Raw genomic sequence first — 18,382 nt, forward strand, 5'->3', positions numbered from 1 at the left:
GAGGCTGTCGATGATTCTCCAATCAAATCTATCTGTCGGAGTCTGCCTAACTGTAACAGGATGCCAACAGTTCGCCTAATAAATCATGTGGCCCCTCGACGGTCATCATTTCCCATGCCGTTTCTGTCATGGGACCCACTCAAATCTAATACTGAATAATTTTGATGATTTTCCTGTCTTTGATCATTTAAAAATTTGTTAATACTTTTTTTAGAAAAATAATTTATTTTTAAGTTGCATTATTAGTTTTTTTTGCATGGAGAGCTTGTGGGTGACTAGCTAGGGGACCACGTCGATGGCGCATAGTGTGATGGTTCCTGTCTGGGAAGACGCAGGCGATCGTCATTCCGCTCCCTCCTGCCGCTAGGCTCCACCGCGTGCCAGCTTGGACACACCAGATCTGTTGCTATTTCCCGACTCTCTCTTTGGATTTGCTCTCCACTGTCACTGCTGCTAATAGAGCAATGGCTGAACGCTGTCTTGGCTTCTCTTCTTGCTTCTCCGTTCACACATCTTCACGTGATAACATGTCCCCGCTCGCTTGCGGCTTCCCTTCCCACCAACCCTCTCCCTCCGCCTTTTGTCCTCTTGTTCTTCCTAAGCATCGCCATTGATTGAGATTCCACGATATCCTTTCTCTTGAAGAAGAACAAGAGCAGTGAAGCAGGTAGATTGAAGAAGGAAGAGCAGATAAAAAAACGAGCTTGGATGCATTTTCATCCATGATAATGCAGCGGCGACGCTTACATTGCTTGCTGTCGCTGTTACTGGTAGTCGTTAATGGTGGCTTGTCTTCGGATGTAGTAGTAGTCTCTGCCTCGCCGTGGAGCGACGCGGCGGCGCTGCTCGCGTTCAAGGCCGCCGCTGATTCCCGCGGCCGCCTTTCGTTCTCCCCCAACTCCACCCACTGCATCTGGCCCGGTGTTACCTGCTCGGCCGACGGACGCGTCGTCCGACTCCTGCTCGACTCTGCAGGCCTCGCCGGCACTTTCCCCAACGGTACGCTTGGCCGCCTTGACCAGCTCCGCCTCCTCAGCCTCCGCCGCAACGCCCTTGCTGGCCCCCTTCCCGCCGATCTCTCCCGACTTACCACCCTTGACTCGCTCTTCCTTGATGGCAACATCTTCGCCGGGCCTTTCCCCTCTGCTGTCCTCTCCCTTAAAGGTCTTCGCTACCTCGGCCTCTCACACAACCGCCTCTCTGGCAAGATCCCGCCCGCTCTCGCTGATCTCGACGGCCTCATCTCGCTCCGCCTCCAGGCGAACCGGTTTGACGGCCCGCTTCCGGCCTTTAGCCAGAGCTCCCTCAGGGACTTCAACGTCTCCGAAAACAACCTCTCCGGTGCTGTACCGGTGACCGCAGTGCTAGCGTTGTTCGACCCCTCCGCCTTCGTCGGTAACCCCGGCCTCTGCGGTGCTATTGTCCGCATGGAATGCAGCTCCACCCCCTTCTTCCCTGGCGGAGGCAATGGCTCCTCTCCGCCCGCTCCCGCGCCCATCGTCGCCGAGGCGGCTCGACAGGCCGCCTCCTCGCCTCTCCCCGTCTCCACTCCGCTGGCACCGGCGTCGTCCCACGCGAAGACCGCCGCGGCAGTCGCGTTCTTGGCCGGCTCCATCGCCCTCATCGGAATTTTGGCCGTCTCCTTAGCCATCAAGAAGAGGCGAAGGCGGATGCGGCTTCATCAGGAAGCAGAGTTGCTGACGTCCACCAAGGACCCCTCCAACAGCGCCGCCAGCGCCACGGAGATCAACGTGGAGAGCTACAGCGAGGAGATCGAGAACATGAGCAGGGAGCTGGAGGCGGCGGCGGCCATGGCGACGGCGGTCTCGGAGGAGAGGGTGAGGAAGATGGGGAAAACCGGGAGCTTGGTCTTCTGCGCCGGCGAGGCGCCGGCGTGCACGTTGGAGCAGCTGATGCGGGCGTCGGCGGAGATGCTGGGGAGAGGGAGCCTTGGTTCCACCTACAAGGCGGCGCTCAGCGGCGGCAAGCTGGCTGTGACCGTGAAGAGGCTGGACAAGAGGAAGTTAGCGGCGGCGTCCAAGGACCTGTTCGAGCGTCACATGGACAATGTGGGGAGGCTGCGCCACCCCAACTTGGTGCCTCTCCGGGCGTACTTCCGGGCCGACGAAGAGAGGATGCTGGTGTATGATTACCTGCCAAATGGAAGCCTTCACTCCCTCATTCATGGTATCATTCAGTCACTCTCGATTTCCTATTTCAGATTACAACCTGCAAGAATGGAAGATGATGAACTACCTAATATGATCTTCGTTAGATGTTTAAACTTCATTTCCTTCCATACAACAATAGAGGAATCAAACTAAAGCAAACTACTTCTTCCTCTAATTTCTGAATTATGCTATCAGTCATGAATATAATACAAATTTGAGAGGAGATTAACCCTTCTAATTCAAATAACAAGTTGTTTGCTAACTCTACAAGGTAGGTGAATCAGAATTGCTTGATCTTTATAGGCAGAGTGCCCCTTCCTTGGTGTCTAAAGTTCGTTTAATCAGTCAATTATCCATAAAGCTAAGAGGAACATTTCTGGTAATAATGAAAGATTAGCAACCGAAGTGGGAAATCAAAATAGATAAATGCAAACAATGATCAACAAGGATGAGTTTAGGAACATGTGATCTTTCTCAATTCTGCTTTCCACTTGCTAACTTATGAAGCTTCTTTGTTAGAGTTGCCTAACTAAGTCATAACATTTGACAACCTACCTACTGAGTCCTCAAAACCTCTGGTTTTGAAAGCAAAGTTTACTGAGGAAATATATAGAATACATATATAGAATTGATGGATGCTACCTCGAATTCTTATTTGTTAGATCATTGAGACAATGCGCGATGTGTGATTCTCTGTTTGGAGTCTTATAGTCTTCTCGAGTGGCTGAAATTTCTGACGATGATCACAGGTTCAAGATCCACAAAGGCCAAGCCCTTACACTGGACTTCATGCTTAAAGATAGCAGACGACGTGGTGCAGGGCCTCGCTTACATCCATCAAGCTTCTCATTTGGTTCACGGCAACATCAAGTCCAGCAACGTTCTTCTTGGATCTGATTTTGAGGCCCGCCTGACCGACAACTGTCTCTCATTTCTGTTAGAACTGTCGGACAATCAGAATGCCTCGGGATATAGGGCACCCGAAACTCGAGTTTCCGATCAGCAGCTGACCCCAAGTTCAGACATCTATGCTTTTGGTGTGCTACTGTTGGAGCTCCTCACAGGGAAGCCCCCAGTGCATCATCCAGTCCTCATACCATCAGACCTCCTGGTTTGGGTTCATTCAGTAAGAGACGACGGAGCAAGCAACGAACACCTCGAGATGATAATCGACATTGCTGCTGCCTGCCTCCACTCGTCGCCGAAATGCAGGCCGACTGCTTGGCAGGTGTTGAAGATGATTCAGGAAGTGAAGGAGCTTGACTTGGGAGACAACAATGATTCAACGAGCTTATCATAGTTCGTCTCAGTTGTTCTCTTCCTCCTACTTCTAGCTCAACGTAGCATTGTCCCTCTATCGAAGAGGATGTTTTAGCTTGTCTATAACTCAATGGCTCAGCAATATGCTTACTTGTTTACTAAGGACTTTGTTTTTGTTTTATTATGATTATGATTATGATTATTTTATTTTGCTGATTAAAAACATGTTTAGTTAGGTTAATGTAATTTGCATTGTTAAGCTATAGTTTGGCAGATGATTATTGTCGTTTGGTGTGATGATGCTGCATCTCAACAAGAAACGCCATCTAAGTTGAAACAGAGAGAAGGCCAAGATTAAGACTTAGAATTAGGTACTAAACAAGTCATGGAGACATAATACTTAGCAGCAAAATTCAAGTCTTTATTTTAATTGATTTTTTTACTATAATTTGCATGTAATCAGTTACTAAGCCACTTAATCTGCTGTTGCAGAAGTCCAAAACACTTCGATCCAAACGCTGAGACTTTTGTAAGGCAAACAGTCCTTATCTGAAACTTAAATGCTTGGAGTTGAGTGAAAAGGTTGCTTAGCATGTGCTGTTTCACCAAATTTGAGGCAAAAGTGAGCTGTGGCTGTACCTAATATGATTAGAACATGAAGAAAGCTAAGTTTGCTAAAAAAATAAAGAAATAAACAGCATCAGCTGGTACAGAACAAACACAGATTTGATAGAACTTCACTGTGTTGTAAATGAAGTAATTTACAGATAAAATTTATGAATTTGCAAGTTCATTTGTTTTTTGATAAAGAGTATCAACAGGTCAGGTTCATTTGCAGTAGAAGTTTCTGTGATTGAGCAACAAACATCAAGTAGTAGTAGTAGTCTTGGAATTTAATCAAAGTGCAGTGTGATGTTTACCTTCACACATATCTGATTCAGTTCCATCAAATCGAAATCCTACTGATTGTTTACCTCAGAGGAGAGGAGAGGAGAGGAGAGGAAGGAAGTGGGTAGAAGGAAATGGAAGTGAGAGGAAAGGATAGAGGATCCAAACTGGTCAGAATCCACATCTCCCATTGTGCATCAATCTGACACAAACAGCAACTCCTTATCTCTTTCCTCTGTTCCTATTGCAACTTTAACTCCTCCTTTGATTAATCAAACCACCAACAAACGAGTAAGAACAAAGTCATGATTAATATATATTATAGCACCTCTACTCCATACCTCACAACCCTTTCCTCCTCCCTTCCTTCTACTCTCTCGGCCATCAAATTTTCAACTTTCAGAATTGGTCCTCTGTTCTGAAACATCATGAAGGGAATTAGCAGCACAAAGTTGGTTTTTTTACAGGCTTCGTCTCTCAACAAGCAGCAAGGAGGAGGAGGAGGAGGAGGAAATGGCGCCGCCGCGCCTTCCATCTCCATTTTGGTCTCCCACCACCACCGGATTTGGCTTATCGCCTTCCTATCCTTGCTTTCCCTCGCCTCCCTGCTCACCCTCTTCACCACCACCGCCGTCGCCGGTCCACGCGTGCTGCGCTTCTCTTCTTCTGTTTCTGTCGAGGCGCCCCCTGCCGAGGTGCCGCCGGAGGAGGCGCCGCTCCCGGCGCTGGTTTTCGATGCTCTCGTCAATTATGCTGCTTCCTCCAACTCGAGCGCGAAGATGCGGGAGACTGACCTCCGCGCGATCGCCGGCGTGCTCCGCCGGCGATCGCCCTGTAACCTCCTCGTGTTCGGGCTGAGCCACGAGACGCCGCTGTGGCGCGCGCTCAACGCCGGAGGGCGCACCGTGTTCGTGGACGAGAACGAGTACTACATCGCGCACGTGGAGGGGCGCAACCCGGGGCTGGAGGGATATGAGGTGTCCTACGCCACCAAGGTCGGCGACCTTCAAGAACTCATCGCCGCCTCCCGCCAGATGCGCCGCGGGGAGTGCCGCCCGGTGCAGAACCTGCTCTTCTCCGACTGCCGCCTCGCCGTCAACGACCTCCCCAATCGGCTCTACGACGTCGCTTGGGACGTCGTCATCATCGACGGGCCCAAGGGATACGCCGCCCACGATCCAGGGAGGATGGCGGCCATCTTCACCGCGGCAGTCATGGCGAGGTCCGTCGGCCGGCGAGGCGGCCAAGTGGACGTGTTGCTGCACGACTACAACCGGAAGGTGGAGAGGATCTGCGGCGCGGAGTTCCTCTGCGCGGAGAATCACGTGGGCGGAACCACCACCCTAGGCCACTTCGTCATCCGCCGAGGCCCCGCCGACGATTTCTGCACCAACAGAACCGCCGCCATCTCCTCCTCTTCGCCGCCCGGCGGCGGCAAGGAAGGTCAACTGTAAAAAAAAAAAAAAAAGACAAAAAAGGAATATGATTATGAAAATCTAGAAAAATAATTTTTTAATATATATATTTTTAGTATTTCTTTTTTGTTTTCATCCTCTAATTTCCATGCTTAATTTTGGTGTTTACTTTGTTTATAATAAATAAACAACAAGCTGACGACAATGGATGAAAATACGAGAGCATGATTTCTCACTAAGCTAGTTATTTAATTGAAAATGTTATCAAGTGAAAATAATAATAAGTGAATTTCTTTATTTTTATCTCGACTTAAATTCCAATAATTGAGGGTATTATTGAGAATTAAGAAAAAGACATGCCAACCAGAATTAAATGTATGTATTTTATGCCATATCTTCGGTATGAGTGTTTTCAAAGGTGGAAAAATACTTTTTAATTTCAAAACATAAAAGAAAAATGGAAAGGAAAAAAGTGTGTGAGATTACAATGGGAAATTGATTTTATCTTATTTATTTATTTATTAAATTGGTTTTAAATCAAATAAGTTAGTTAGGTTGTCTATTGGGTGATGGTGCCTAAATTTATTAAGAGTCTTTGAACTTAAGTGATGATGTGAAGTTGGTCCATTTCCTATACAATTTCTCACCTAAATGTGAACTTGACCTCTTGTTTCTCGATTGGATTCTGCCTAAATTCTAAAGTTTTACTAGTCGTATCATATGGCTTTTTTGTGCTACGAATAAAAAAATGATAAATCTTAATTAGTCCTAAGGTGATCGATTCGGTTCCATGAAAATTTTTTATCGGCCATCAGAGTAAATCGGAAAGTGCACGCAGCGGCCAACTTAGACGTTCAACATTCTTTGATTGCGTTTCTCATTTAAAGAAAAATTTCTACAAATACGCCGTAACTGAGGATCAAATCGTAGATGTCTGAATGATAACTTAAATGTCCTACCACGGTACCATTACTCCTGAAACTTTGTGCTACAAATAAAGATCCGTGAAAATAAGGACGGGAACAAAGACGAAGGAAGATGAAAGAAGGACAAAGTTGGCACAAGATGTGGACAATTATTGATATTTTTTTATTTTTTATTATTTAGTTGTACAGAGAGTAAAATTTATAAAAAAATATAATATTTATTTTTTACATTAATCATAAATTAACTTTATAAAAATATAATATTTAGTGCGGTATTGATTTGGGGACTAGGTCTAGGGTTCACCGACGTCGCTCACTTCACCTTGTGCCTCCGACCAGCCGCTCGGCCCTTCGGCGGCGGCGCTGCAGGTTCCCCTTCTTCTCTTTTCCTCGCTTTCAATTGACGTCCATGAATTGTAATTTCAATATGCTTTGCGGTGTCGTTTGCTATTAAAGTGTTGTTCTCCTTGAATCCTATCTAGGGAGGTTTGTTGGGTTCACTTTGAGACAATTTTGTGATGAGTTGGTTCTCCTGGGATCTCCTAATCACCCGTATGGAATAAATTTCGCGTTTTAGGTGTTAGTTAATAGTGTGAGACGGATTATTCATGGATTTGTATGTGGCTCGTTGAGGGATCTTCCATATGCTGTTGATATGAAAGAGATCCGAATTTGACCATTGAATATCTTCCTGGCATTCTTTGCCCAAAGTAACAGGCGACTACCCCCATCTAGGTTAAGGATTGCATTATTTTTTCGTATCAGAAAGTGCTAAAGGCATACACATGCTGAGAAGATTGTAACAACAGTAGATACCGATGATTAGTTGTTTCTCTACCTCCTTGTTTTCAATCAGGCAGCATAGTTTGCTGGCCTCGGTGATCCTCCTTGGATGCTCAACCTCCGGCTTCCAGAAACTCAGCTTCATCAATTGTATTTAGGTAAATATTTGATAGAAAAGAAAGTAACATCTGTGTTTTTTCCCCTTAGCTGAGAACAGCAAATGAGGTGTATGAAGCTTGCTAATGACATTGAAAATAGAGGCCATGGGGGAACCTTAGTAGCTTTATATGTTAAATTAATCTGATCATCTTCTTAGTTAGATTTATCACTTGTTTCCATTTTGTTCTTTCTAGTATCCAAATTCCTCTATTTAAATATAAACTGCTTGTGTTGGAACACATCGGTAGAAGTTAATTGTTTTTGCTTTCTATTAGGTTGCCATCTTCTCGTTAAAATTAATGCCATTTGTTTCCTTACCTTAATGAGTGGAATTTAAAACATATACTTATTTTCTTTTGGTAAAGCAAATATGAAGAACTCATCAATTTAGTAGTTAAATGCAAAGCCATTCACCTAATTCAATGTATATGCACTAACAACTAAACATTGAGATTTCTGTTCGAAGAATGTCATCTTTTATGCTATAATATCCTGCTCATATCTTTTTTTTAGATTCTTTGTATCTTGAACAGCCCAAAATGTCTTTTCTATCATCTTTCTTTTTTGCGTATTCCATTTCTGCTAATTTGTTTGTTTTTGTCTTGAAAAACCAAGGTTATTATTTTCAAAGAAATGCCTAAGATAAAGACTAGCCGGGTTAGATATCCAGAAGGATGGGAGCTTATTGAGCCTACTCTTCGAGAACTTGAGGCTAAGATGAGGGAAGGTAGTAAATCATTCCGGATAATTTGACTTCTGCCTATGCTGAATGACTGTGCAAACTGTGACGTTATCTATTTTCATTTGTGAAATTTCTTTGATTTGTAGCTGAAAATGATCCACATGATGGGAAGAGGAAGTGTGAAGCTCTTTGGCCTATTTTTCGGATTGCTCATCAGAAGAGCAGGTACATATATGACCTTTACCATCGGAGAAAGGAAATTTCAAAGGAATTGTATGAATTCTGCTTAGACCAGGGTCATGCAGATCGTAATCTGATTGCAAAGTGGAAAAAGGTTGGCACTGCTCTTTATCTCACTTTTCTTTCATCATGCTTTTTGTATTATTACACTTTATTACCATTTATTCTTGATTTGTGGTTACTTGTGTGGCATCCTTTGCTTAGATATTCTTTATGCTTGAAACATATTGGTTTGTGTTTTTTTTTTCTTGTTTTATTTTTCATATCCTTTAGATTCATATTCAAATTAGTTGCATATGGTAAAGAAGAGATGAAACTCAACACATTTCCTCAAGTAGGATAAACATGTAGATCACCTGCATAATAATCATTTCAGTTTGAATGGAACAATGGCTATGAAGTTGGTTAAAAACTGAGCAAAGTTCATTGCAGAGTCCTTTGATCATTAGTTTTTTATCATGAAGCCTATGTGATCGAAGGACAGTCTGCTGCTGTGTGTAAAATGCAACACCTGAAATCTTATGCAGAAGCAATTATCAAGATTCTAACCAAGTGATACTTCTTCAACTTCTTTAACAGCCGGGGTATGAGCGCCTTTGTTGCCTCCGTTGCATCCAGACGCGAGACCACAACTTCGCAACCACATGCGTATGCCGGGTGCCCAAACACCTGAGAGAAGAAAAGGTGATAGAATGTGTTCACTGTGGATGCAGGGGCTGTGCCAGCGGAGATTAAACTCGTGAAAAAGCTTTACATATTCTGGTACTCTCCAATGTTTCTTGTATCTGTTTGAACATCAAGAAGCTCATTGTATCCTAGCAGCTCACAGTAACATTGCATCAGTGGCTTGCTTAACATAGTAATCATGTATAACTTGACTTATATTTCTTAATCAGCTTGTTTCATGTCAGCTTCTGAATGATCATTTGCAAAACTATCAGCATTTATAACTATGTTGCTTGAGTAATTAGTAAGGCTAAAGGATGAACAGAATTGTGAAACAAAACAAAACGAAACGAAAATACAACTATACATCCCAGCCATCTATTCTGGCTCCAAAGCTCCATTTGTTGGCAGCCAAATCTCCATACAACTCGCTGAACTTTGCGAGGCATTCGCTTCGCACCCGGTAGTGTGCCCGAGTGTCGTTGCTGATTGCAACTCCTGAGAATTTGGATGTGTCTATCGCCCATGAAGGTCTTACATACTCTACTGTCTTACTCGACAAACTTGCATTGGCATACAAGAAGTTCATGAGCACGTCCTCGCAGTTGAAGAACTTCTCAACGATATCCCTTCCAATCTTTGCCTCTTTGCTCCAATACCTTGCGAATGCCAGTTTATGATCCATGAATGCAGCTCCTGTAAGTATCATGTTGTAGCCGCCATGACTTCGTGCATACCTCTCATCATGATACCTTAACGGTGTACCCTCTGCTAGCCGAGGGTAGAATCCCACAATCCTGTCTGGACGATCTCGCCAGACCTTGAATCCACGCTCGACATCGTCACAAGTCATCATGATATCATCGTCGAGTTCAAGAACTGCTCGAGTCTTTATTGAAGGGTCTATGTTAAACCTGTTGCTCAAAGAGTTTCTCTTCTCCACTCGAATCTTGACGGGCACCGCAGAGTCGAATTCACTAACATTTGGAGGTTGGCCTTTGTTCCATACCACCAAGATTTCTCCCACTGAGGTGCATCTAGAGTAATGCTTGATGTACATCTTCAGATTCCACAGGCGGGCATCATAGGTCATTGTAATAAGGGTGAACTGAGAGTAGTGTCCCTTCACTGAGTAAGCCTCATCGACGCCATTTCCTCCATAAACGTAATGTGTGCCGATACAAGTTAACGTAACCGCAGCAAGAAGGATGATAACTACAACGATCCGGCCAGCACAATTGTTGGCTCTAACTCTTTCTCTAAGAGTATGAGCAATTCTGTTCATTTGGCCAAGCAAACTTCTGAGCTTAGCATAGACTTGAAGCTGCTCATGTCGTTGCACTCCAGTAAAGTTGCTTCTTTGCTTCCTTAAGAGAGGAAGACATCGGTTGAACGGCAAAACACATCTGATCACACTTAGGATCAACCCTATCAGTACAACCAGTGCAAGAGCAGCGCCGAATGCTGTGTATCCTACGACAAGCCGGCGAACAGCATCGCCTGAAGGTACTCGATCACCATCCATCATTGCAACCCACTGATCTGCCTTAAGCTGTTGAACATCTAGGTGATGGCAACGAGCACCATTCCAGGCGTTGCGACCTTTTTGGGGCTCATCAACTCCGAGTGGAACTTCAACTTCTTCATACATGTCTTTGGTAAGGATTTCGACTCTGAAAAGGCGAACACGACGACCATATGTACCACCACAATCTTGTCCCGGGCGATATAGCTGGCCATTGTATGCGAATGGCCTCCCGGCATTTCGGGCACCCAAGCTCTTGTCCATGTTGTGAACTGGATTTTGTTTGTGTGGCAGCCAAGGTCCGAGCGGAGAGCTGCTGTACCAAATCTCAAGCTCTCCATTCTTTTTGGCACCGTGAGCACTGAAATCTGATCCGAAAAGCCAGAAGTAACCTCCGAAGTTTACAATGAACGAATCTACAAGAGGCTTCTTGAGAATGACCTTCTCCAATTCCCACTTTAGAGGAAACTCAACAGCCCGGTAGAGCCGCAGATCACCTTTCTTACTGCCTTCAGGCATCATGTAAATCTGCAGAGTCGCAAAATGGATGAACAGAAGGTGTCAGAGTTAGGAAAGGCAGCAATAAAAGTGACATTTCAGATTTCAAGATCTTACATGGTCCTGGTAATTGAAGACATATGGATAAGAAAGATGCCACTCCTCGTCCAACGCAATGCCTAAATGATTCCATGTCGCACCCTTATCCTTGCTCACAGCAACTCCGATGTCTCCTTGCAAAGTGATGGAGTTCTTGGTCTCAAAAAACAAATACAAATCGGCTCCCTGAAGGAAAACATTGTCGATCACAATATTTCAGCAATGAAATGCTATATTTGTTTTTTTTAAAAACTCCTTTCTCCAAATCAAGCAAAACTAACGAAAGCAAATCAAGTATCAGAAGTCACGAGAAATGTCAAGTATCCATTTTTTGGGTTTAAATTGAATCAAACTGAAACCAAATCGATAGTTTTGGTTCAATTTGGAAATTCTCAAATCGATACATTTTGGCTCGCAGCTAGAATCAAAGCTCAATTGATCTGAGAGATCATCGCTTGCTCTCAAAACCTCGATTCAAATCTCCAACTCACTGACCTGGATAAAGAGGAACGGATCGGCTACAAAGTTGCTCGGGAAGCCGGCATCTGAAGCTGTAGCACAAGTCACCACCGGATTCGCCACCGGCCACGCCGCGCTCGCGTTCCTCCAAACACCCCACTGCTCGATTCGATCCGAACAACCACCAAAAGTCAGTCAAAACCAGGAAGACAAGTCAAACTCAATTCTCGAATCCGAAGTAGAAGAACAAGGAAGGAGGAACACCTACGGATTCTATGGGTTTGAGGGAAAGGGGAGATTCGCCGTAGAAGACGCCGACGGACCAGGATCCCTCACCGTCGGGGCGGCAGCCCAGGTCAGAGGCAGCGGAAAAGGGGAGGGGTTTGGGGAAGGGGGAGAAGGTGATCCAGGCGAAGAGGGCGGCGGTGGATCCGAGGAGAAGGGAGGCGGAGACAGCGAAGAGGAAGGCGGCGGAGCGGCCACGGCACCGCGGAAGCCAATTCCACCACCGTGGCGGAGTTGCCATCGCCGTCTGTAGTCTTGCTCTTGACGGAGAGAGAGAGAGAGAGGGGTAGCTTTTAAATAGGATGTGGAAGCTTCCGTGAGCAAATTCAAATATATCATCTTTCCATGTAATTTCCATATTTTTAAGGGTGTTATAGACAAAATGGCTGTAGTGGCGGCGTGGGCTGGAATTATTTTTGTCCACGCGCTTCTTTCTTCATCCTTAGCCGTTCATATCCAACGGTTGACTTGACCGTTGACTTCTGAATTTCATGATCTCTAAAAACATTGTCCTTAGATTCAGTTTACATAATTCATGCCGTTTCCAACCTTCGTATCCTTCATAAACTTTGACCACCTTCGATAGGGATTAAAGTAGTTTCTATAGCGGGCACACAAATTATATTCATGGTTTATCATCATCATTACATTACATGAATAAAGAATGATTGGTTTGTTTCTTTCCTATCTTTGTGGAATACCTGAAGTAAGAAGATGAAGCAGGAGCACAATGCTGAGCCATAGCAGTTTGTCGAATGCGATTTGCGACGACTCGTTAACATCGAGCTGCCCGGTGTTTAGGTACTGGTTCTCACCAGATGATACACTGACATTTACAGATTGAGAACCTGCAAATATTTTAGAAGCTTAGCAATTGCTCCAAAAGAGATCATATCCAACAACACAGACTTTGTCGGCGATGGATCTTACAATCATAGTTCGTCCAACCCATTCGCTGATTCGCGATATCGTAAACAAATATCTTGTCCTTCAGAATGATGTCTGTGGAGAAGCATTGTTGGAATTAGCTGCAGAGAGTATTTTAAAACACTAAAGCAGTTGTGTAGATGAATGCCGAGCAGAGTGTGGACAACACAAAACCAAGTGAACACGATGAGAAAACAATGCTACATAGACAACACAACCAAGGAGTAGATTGCGAACCTCCAAGTATGGTAATTCCTAAACCATGGTTCTTCTGCCAGCCAATACACCATATGATAGAATCATCCTGCAGATGAGTGATACAATGATTACCAGAAAGTTTCGAAGAACTTGTTTCGTGCGCCATTACATAGATAATATTTGAGTTTTGACTCTTGGAGAGTTGATACTGTGATGGATGAGAGCACACAATTAAGCTTGAAGAATAACTTACAACATAACCTTGTTGAAGAAGGTAGTCTTCAGGCTTTAATGGCATGGATGCACCGCCTTTAAAGTTCAATGATACGGAAGGAAATGATTCATCGATGCTGCAGATTTTGAGATGCATTAGAGAGACTAATATCTTGTAGTTAAAGTGCTCAAAAGAAGGGGAAAAAAGGTCCCTTCTTCAATGGGAAAAACCTGCCGGTTGTAATGAAACACTCATTTCCTTTTAAGGGCACTGAATGCACAGATGGTGAAAGGGAAGCTATTATCTGCACATAGGATAAGTACTATTAGACGAAAATATGATGGTATAAACCGACGATGGGAGTTTTTTGGCTTAGTTTCTCATATACAAGGATATCTAATTTAGCAATAACAAGTTTTACTTACTGCATTAACAAAGGGATCATAAGCTTGCTGTGCAAGGTAAGCTAATGTGGTCCCAGAGTCGATGATGGTTCCATGTGTGTTTGATACTTCGAACACGGATGGGTTAATCGATAGTATTTTCCCATTGACAGAAATACTCTCTAGATGTAAGTTGTAATGAGATCTGGAATCCAAACCAAGGCAGTAAATAACTCCATAGATCTAAAATAAGCAGAAGGGAAAACAACTTGGAGTAAGGATACAAAATATTTGTGACCAATTAAAGAAGAAACCTAATATCAATGCATTTTTTGAGGAAAATAGAGAACAATCTAATGGAAGTTTTTAAATAAGTAGACTCTGTAACTGACAGGACTTGTTTTGAATGATTGGAGGTAGAAGATATGATGATGACAAACGAGAGGACCTTGAGAATTCCATTGACAAAACTCAGGAGAATCAAAGTATCCAGCATCACTAGTTGTCTTGTGGTAACAATCAACAGCGGAAACTGACGAATACAAAGTCTTTATCCACATTTCATAATTACATAACAAACCATAGAGTTCCATGTTAAGCTCTCTAAATGCAATTGAAGATATATTATGTGTCATACATGTAGAATATCCAAATAAGAAGATTCCAAAGGGACAAAGATCTAGAACAGAAGAAATATGAATTACTGAAAATTTGCACTACACAAATGTTACTTCTGATCATAAAGGAAAATTTGAAACAATTTGGGGAACTACTAGAACAGCACAGTTCTGGAAAATAAATATAATCATCTGAGATCCTATAGCAAGTTCAAATCACAAGCAGAATTAGGCCGACTATATACTTGTTCGTGGACCCCATAGAATTTGCATCAAAGATACTTACTGTGATGGAACAAGAGGGGTATAGACAATACCCGGTTCGATAATTTCTCCAAGAACCAATATGCCTCCACCATTATCAGATCCCTTCAAGCAATGAGAGAATACTCTAGGAGTCACACCTATAGAGGACAGCTGCGAGATGACGGATAATTGATGTTGTCCAAATCCAAAAATCCCATCAACTGCCCTGTCTGACTTGGTCAAGTCCCCAGTCTGAGAGTTGCTACATCTGAGCACAAGAAAATGTCAAATTATAAATTCATCCAAGTTGAATCAGCATTTTCCAGCTTCCAAGTATATTAGCCAAAGCTTTAATTTTGATCCTATAATTACATACACCTTGCCTACTCGATCCAACAACCTACTGTTGGTTTTAGAGTCTGAACCATTCTATCCAAAACCCAAAGGCTTGGACCTGAAAATTTCAGGGAGATACCATTGAACTTCATATTCTTCTTTGACATACTTGAATGCTTGTTTAGTTACTCATAAACTAAACAATTTAGTATAGAAACAGTGAACCAGCTTCTCCACAGTCTTTAAACCCCCAAAAAACTCAACAACAACGACAACGACAACAAAAATTGTAATTTTTTCATTTAAGTTGACTAACTTCATACCAACTTCATACCAAAAAAACTCAACAACAACAACAACAAAAAAAGGCATTGTAATTTTTTTCATTTGAGTTGACTAACTTCATACCAAAATTGTGAAAAAAATTGGGCAATAATGAATTATAAAAAGATCAAATCTTAATAACTATTGTTACCCAAACATAATGGTAGCTGAGGAATTCACTGTCTGCTGGTTTCCCATAACTGCCTCAAAATACATGGTATCAGATACATAATATCCAGAGGTGCCACTCCCATCACCATACTGGAAAGAGTAACTACAAGGGGAGTTTGAAGAGCTAGAAGTAGAGCACGATGTTTCCCCATTTTGGAGGCCTGAGGTGCACCTATCATCAGAGCAACTGATTTGTGATGATGTGAAAGAAGTTTCAGGATTGAAGTACTCAAGCTGGATCTACAATGAGCAAATGACAACTTATGCAATTAGACTTCATCGAAGCTCTAAAAGGAATCACCTTTTAAGTCTCAGAGAGTATCATCCATCAAATAAAAACAATTTGAGAAGTACATAGATTGATCTGTCTCACTGATTGAGGGAGTTCAAAATTTAGAAAGAGAAGAGGTCTTAGGTCTTACGTTCAACCCACTGGATGTAGGGCATCCATTGCATGGATTGCATTCCACCCACAAGATATCACTTCCTGTATCAATCTGAAGATAGAATTCTTTTGAGGGGTTCCCCAATTTGACACGAGTATAATAAAGTCTGTCATTACAAATTCAGAATCAGAAATTTCTAAGTGCATTAAACAGGAAAAAAAATGAAAGACCAAATGAAAAAGGTGGATGATAACATAGAGCCTCTATAATAACCAACCAATTGTAGGCTCTATTCTCCTGTATTACTAAAGCAGAAGAGTAAGTTACATTTTGCCGCCTTACCTACGTTGTCATTTGCTTCCCTATGATTCAAAATATTATGTTTTGTTCCCAATAGTTTGCAAAACAAAAATAAATAGTCCCTTCTCCGTCAACACTAATGAAAGGTGTTTTGTCAATATGTATGTAGTGCCCGTGACATAATTGGGTGATGTTTGGAAAGGTAATATTCTAATATGAACATGTATAGACCCATTTAAGATTTCAATGTGATCTTCAATCCATCTTCTTAAACAAGTCAATTCCTCACCGCTATATCTTTCTCAAACGAGCGCAAGATATGAAAATAACTTTCTTCAGGTACATAGTTAAAAGTTCCCTTTTTTTTCATGTTGTTGTCTACTTTTTACTTAGTTCCTCCTGATCTTCATGATGTTAGATTTTGATTAAAAGACCTCTTTCGAGAAACAAAATTCTAATTTATTTGATCAATTCAGTCGTTTAAACTCATCGATCCTAAGTAATCCAGTGCAGCTGTGCGACAGAAAAGTCAAGGTTTGCACGAAGAGAAAAAAGTGGAGAAAAAAACTCAGAAAGGTCACTTTTTTAGTGAAAATAGATGAAAAAAATCTCCAACCGACGCAAGAAAAGGAAGAGGATACCCGACGGCGAAAGGATTAGCGGCGCCCCAAAGGGGGAAGTTCACCACCTCGACGGCGGATGACTGCAGAAGCGACCGGCCGGCGTGCCGGGCCCGATCCCGCGACCGAAGGTGCTCCAGCCCAATCCCTTTCGTTGGCAGCGCCCTCTCCAGCCTCAGCTTCGGCGGGAGAATCCAGTCGCCGGCCCCGTCGGAGGAGACATGATCTAGCAAGCAGACCGCCCAGATTGCGAGCAATAGGATCAACGGACGCCCCCACATCTCCCGATCAACCAACCACTCTTCTTCCTCGTCGCAAAGGCTTCACTTTTCGTCTTTTTTCCTATAAAAGGAATTGCGATCGAAGAGCTTGCAGAGGAAGCGAAGTAGATGAGAAGATGAAGAGGAAGGGAAGAGAAAGGGATTGCGTGAGGCTGCGATGCCATTTACATGCCCCTACTCTTCCTCTTCCTCTCTCTCTCTCGAACTCCATCTGCTTCGCTTTCTTGTGGATGACGAATCTGGTGACTTGTGGAGATATTATTCGCTATCCTGGTAGAGAATCCTGTATGGTGTACCCCCAAAAGCTGAGCTTGTTACATAAATATGGATACATATACCTTAGTAGCTTACAGCATCAAAAACCTTGACAATTTCTCATTTCACCCAGTTGAAATCTCATCGGGTTTGTTGTTCTTATTGTAGCAAGGGGTTTTGCTTCCTCTTTCGATTTAAAACTTTCGCTTTTTACATTCTTCAAACTGTTTGGCAACCTTTTCATTGCTTCCATGGTAGGACATATACCATGACAAAGAAGATGATTGCATATTCCACCATAGTTATTTCCTTCATTTGGGTTGGGTTAGCTTTGCTGAAACTCTTTGTTTGAGTGAACTTGGGTGACTTAGCGCGAGTAGAAGGTACGTTGGGGGCAACCAAAATGACCAAACTTAGAACAAGTAATGCAACTGATAAACTTACTGAGAGAAATCTAGCAGAGAAGACATTCATGGTGAGATAAGTAAAGATTAGCTCTTGATATTTAGTACTGGTGATGATTTCTTCTTGCAATAACTTGTGTAAAAGATATTAATCTTTTAATTCAAAATGAATAACTTGCAAATTCTTTGTCTAGAATAAATATAATAGACAAGCAGTGAGTACCTTCTTTAATTCAACCTTAGGAGGAGGACCCTCATTGTAGAACCTTGGAACAGGGCTTGCTTTGAAATTCAAGTTCTTTCTGAATTCCTTAAGAGCTCTTGCTCCTCCTAGAAAATATGAGAAGCTTATGATTTAAACTTAGAAATATCTAGACAACAGACGCCATATAAAGTTTAAATCTACAAATTCTTAAGAGTAGCAATCATTTAATTTCACAGTATCAATGATAGTTCAATCCGTTTTATCAGTAAAAAAGAAAAAAGGAAAACTATATGGTATGTTATTTAATTACAAGCCCATGTGCCAAATTGTCACAGCACCAAATTCTAACTGCAACTTAAAAATTTTATTGACTGCAAATTTATGAATCTGCACTGGTGAACCCTGCCTCTAAATATTGCTTGGGAAGAATTGACAATGACAAAGATATTGCAAGATAAA

At 42.8% G+C, this 18,382-nt stretch overlaps 5 protein-coding genes across 6 annotated transcripts; 3 read left to right on the forward strand and 2 right to left on the reverse strand.

Annotated features, from left to right (window-relative positions):
- Positions 1–591: 591 nt before the first annotated feature.
- Positions 592–3,640, forward strand: LOC141813697 (putative inactive receptor kinase At5g67200). Its single transcript, XM_074701671.1, has 2 exons — positions 592–2,187; positions 2,921–3,640. Exons 1-2 carry the CDS (start codon positions 723–725, stop codon positions 3,469–3,471), a joined length of 2,016 nt encoding a protein of 671 aa, XP_074557772.1. The 5' UTR covers positions 592–722; the 3' UTR covers positions 3,472–3,640.
- A 955-nt stretch (positions 3,641–4,595) lies between these two features.
- LOC141813729 (protein IRX15-LIKE-like) lies at positions 4,596–5,792 on the forward strand. The gene has a single exon (XM_074701711.1). It carries the CDS (start codon positions 4,748–4,750, stop codon positions 5,771–5,773), a length of 1,026 nt encoding a protein of 341 aa, XP_074557812.1. The 5' UTR covers positions 4,596–4,747; the 3' UTR covers positions 5,774–5,792.
- A 1,155-nt stretch (positions 5,793–6,947) lies between these two features.
- Positions 6,948–9,434, forward strand: LOC141812922 (protein BUD31 homolog 2). The gene is made up of 4 exons (XM_074700872.1): positions 6,948–7,029; positions 8,218–8,329; positions 8,431–8,618; positions 9,104–9,434. The coding sequence occupies exons 2-4, from the start codon at positions 8,236–8,238 to the stop codon at positions 9,257–9,259; spliced, it is 438 nt and encodes a 145-aa protein (XP_074556973.1). The 5' UTR covers positions 6,948–7,029; positions 8,218–8,235; the 3' UTR covers positions 9,260–9,434.
- A 49-nt stretch (positions 9,435–9,483) lies between these two features.
- Positions 9,484–12,300, reverse strand: LOC141812920 (glucosamine inositolphosphorylceramide transferase 1). The gene is made up of 4 exons (XM_074700870.1): positions 12,040–12,300; positions 11,808–11,930; positions 11,331–11,498; positions 9,484–11,243 (listed from the first exon to the last, which is right to left on the reverse strand). The coding sequence occupies exons 1-4, from the start codon at positions 12,295–12,297 to the stop codon at positions 9,552–9,554; spliced, it is 2,241 nt and encodes a 746-aa protein (XP_074556971.1). The 5' UTR covers positions 12,298–12,300; the 3' UTR covers positions 9,484–9,551.
- LOC141812921 (aspartic proteinase 36-like) lies at positions 11,415–17,272 on the reverse strand. Of its 2 annotated transcripts, XM_074700871.1 has the most exons (11): positions 16,800–17,272; positions 15,895–16,024; positions 15,453–15,712; positions 14,682–14,909; positions 13,821–13,983; positions 13,626–13,699; positions 13,435–13,531; positions 13,221–13,287; positions 12,987–13,058; positions 12,758–12,904; positions 11,415–11,498 (listed from the first exon to the last, which is right to left on the reverse strand). In XM_074700871.1, the coding sequence occupies exons 1-11, from the start codon at positions 17,057–17,059 to the stop codon at positions 11,473–11,475; spliced, it is 1,524 nt and encodes a 507-aa protein (XP_074556972.1). In that variant the 5' UTR covers positions 17,060–17,272; the 3' UTR covers positions 11,415–11,472. The 2 variants fall into 2 exon arrangements, 1 of the variants encoding a protein (XP_074556972.1); XR_012600367.1 differs by lacking the exon at positions 11,415–11,498 and having other exon boundaries at positions 12,823–12,904; positions 12,987–13,084.
- Between the last annotated feature and the right edge of the window lie 1,110 nt (positions 17,273–18,382).

Source organism: Curcuma longa, chromosome 20 (assembly GCF_044706935.1).
Source record: "Curcuma longa cultivar G26 ecotype Majalengka, Jawa Barat chromosome 20, ITB_CL_G26_1.1, whole genome shotgun sequence".
In the NCBI taxonomy this organism is placed as follows: domain Eukaryota; kingdom Viridiplantae; phylum Streptophyta; class Magnoliopsida; order Zingiberales; family Zingiberaceae; genus Curcuma; species Curcuma longa.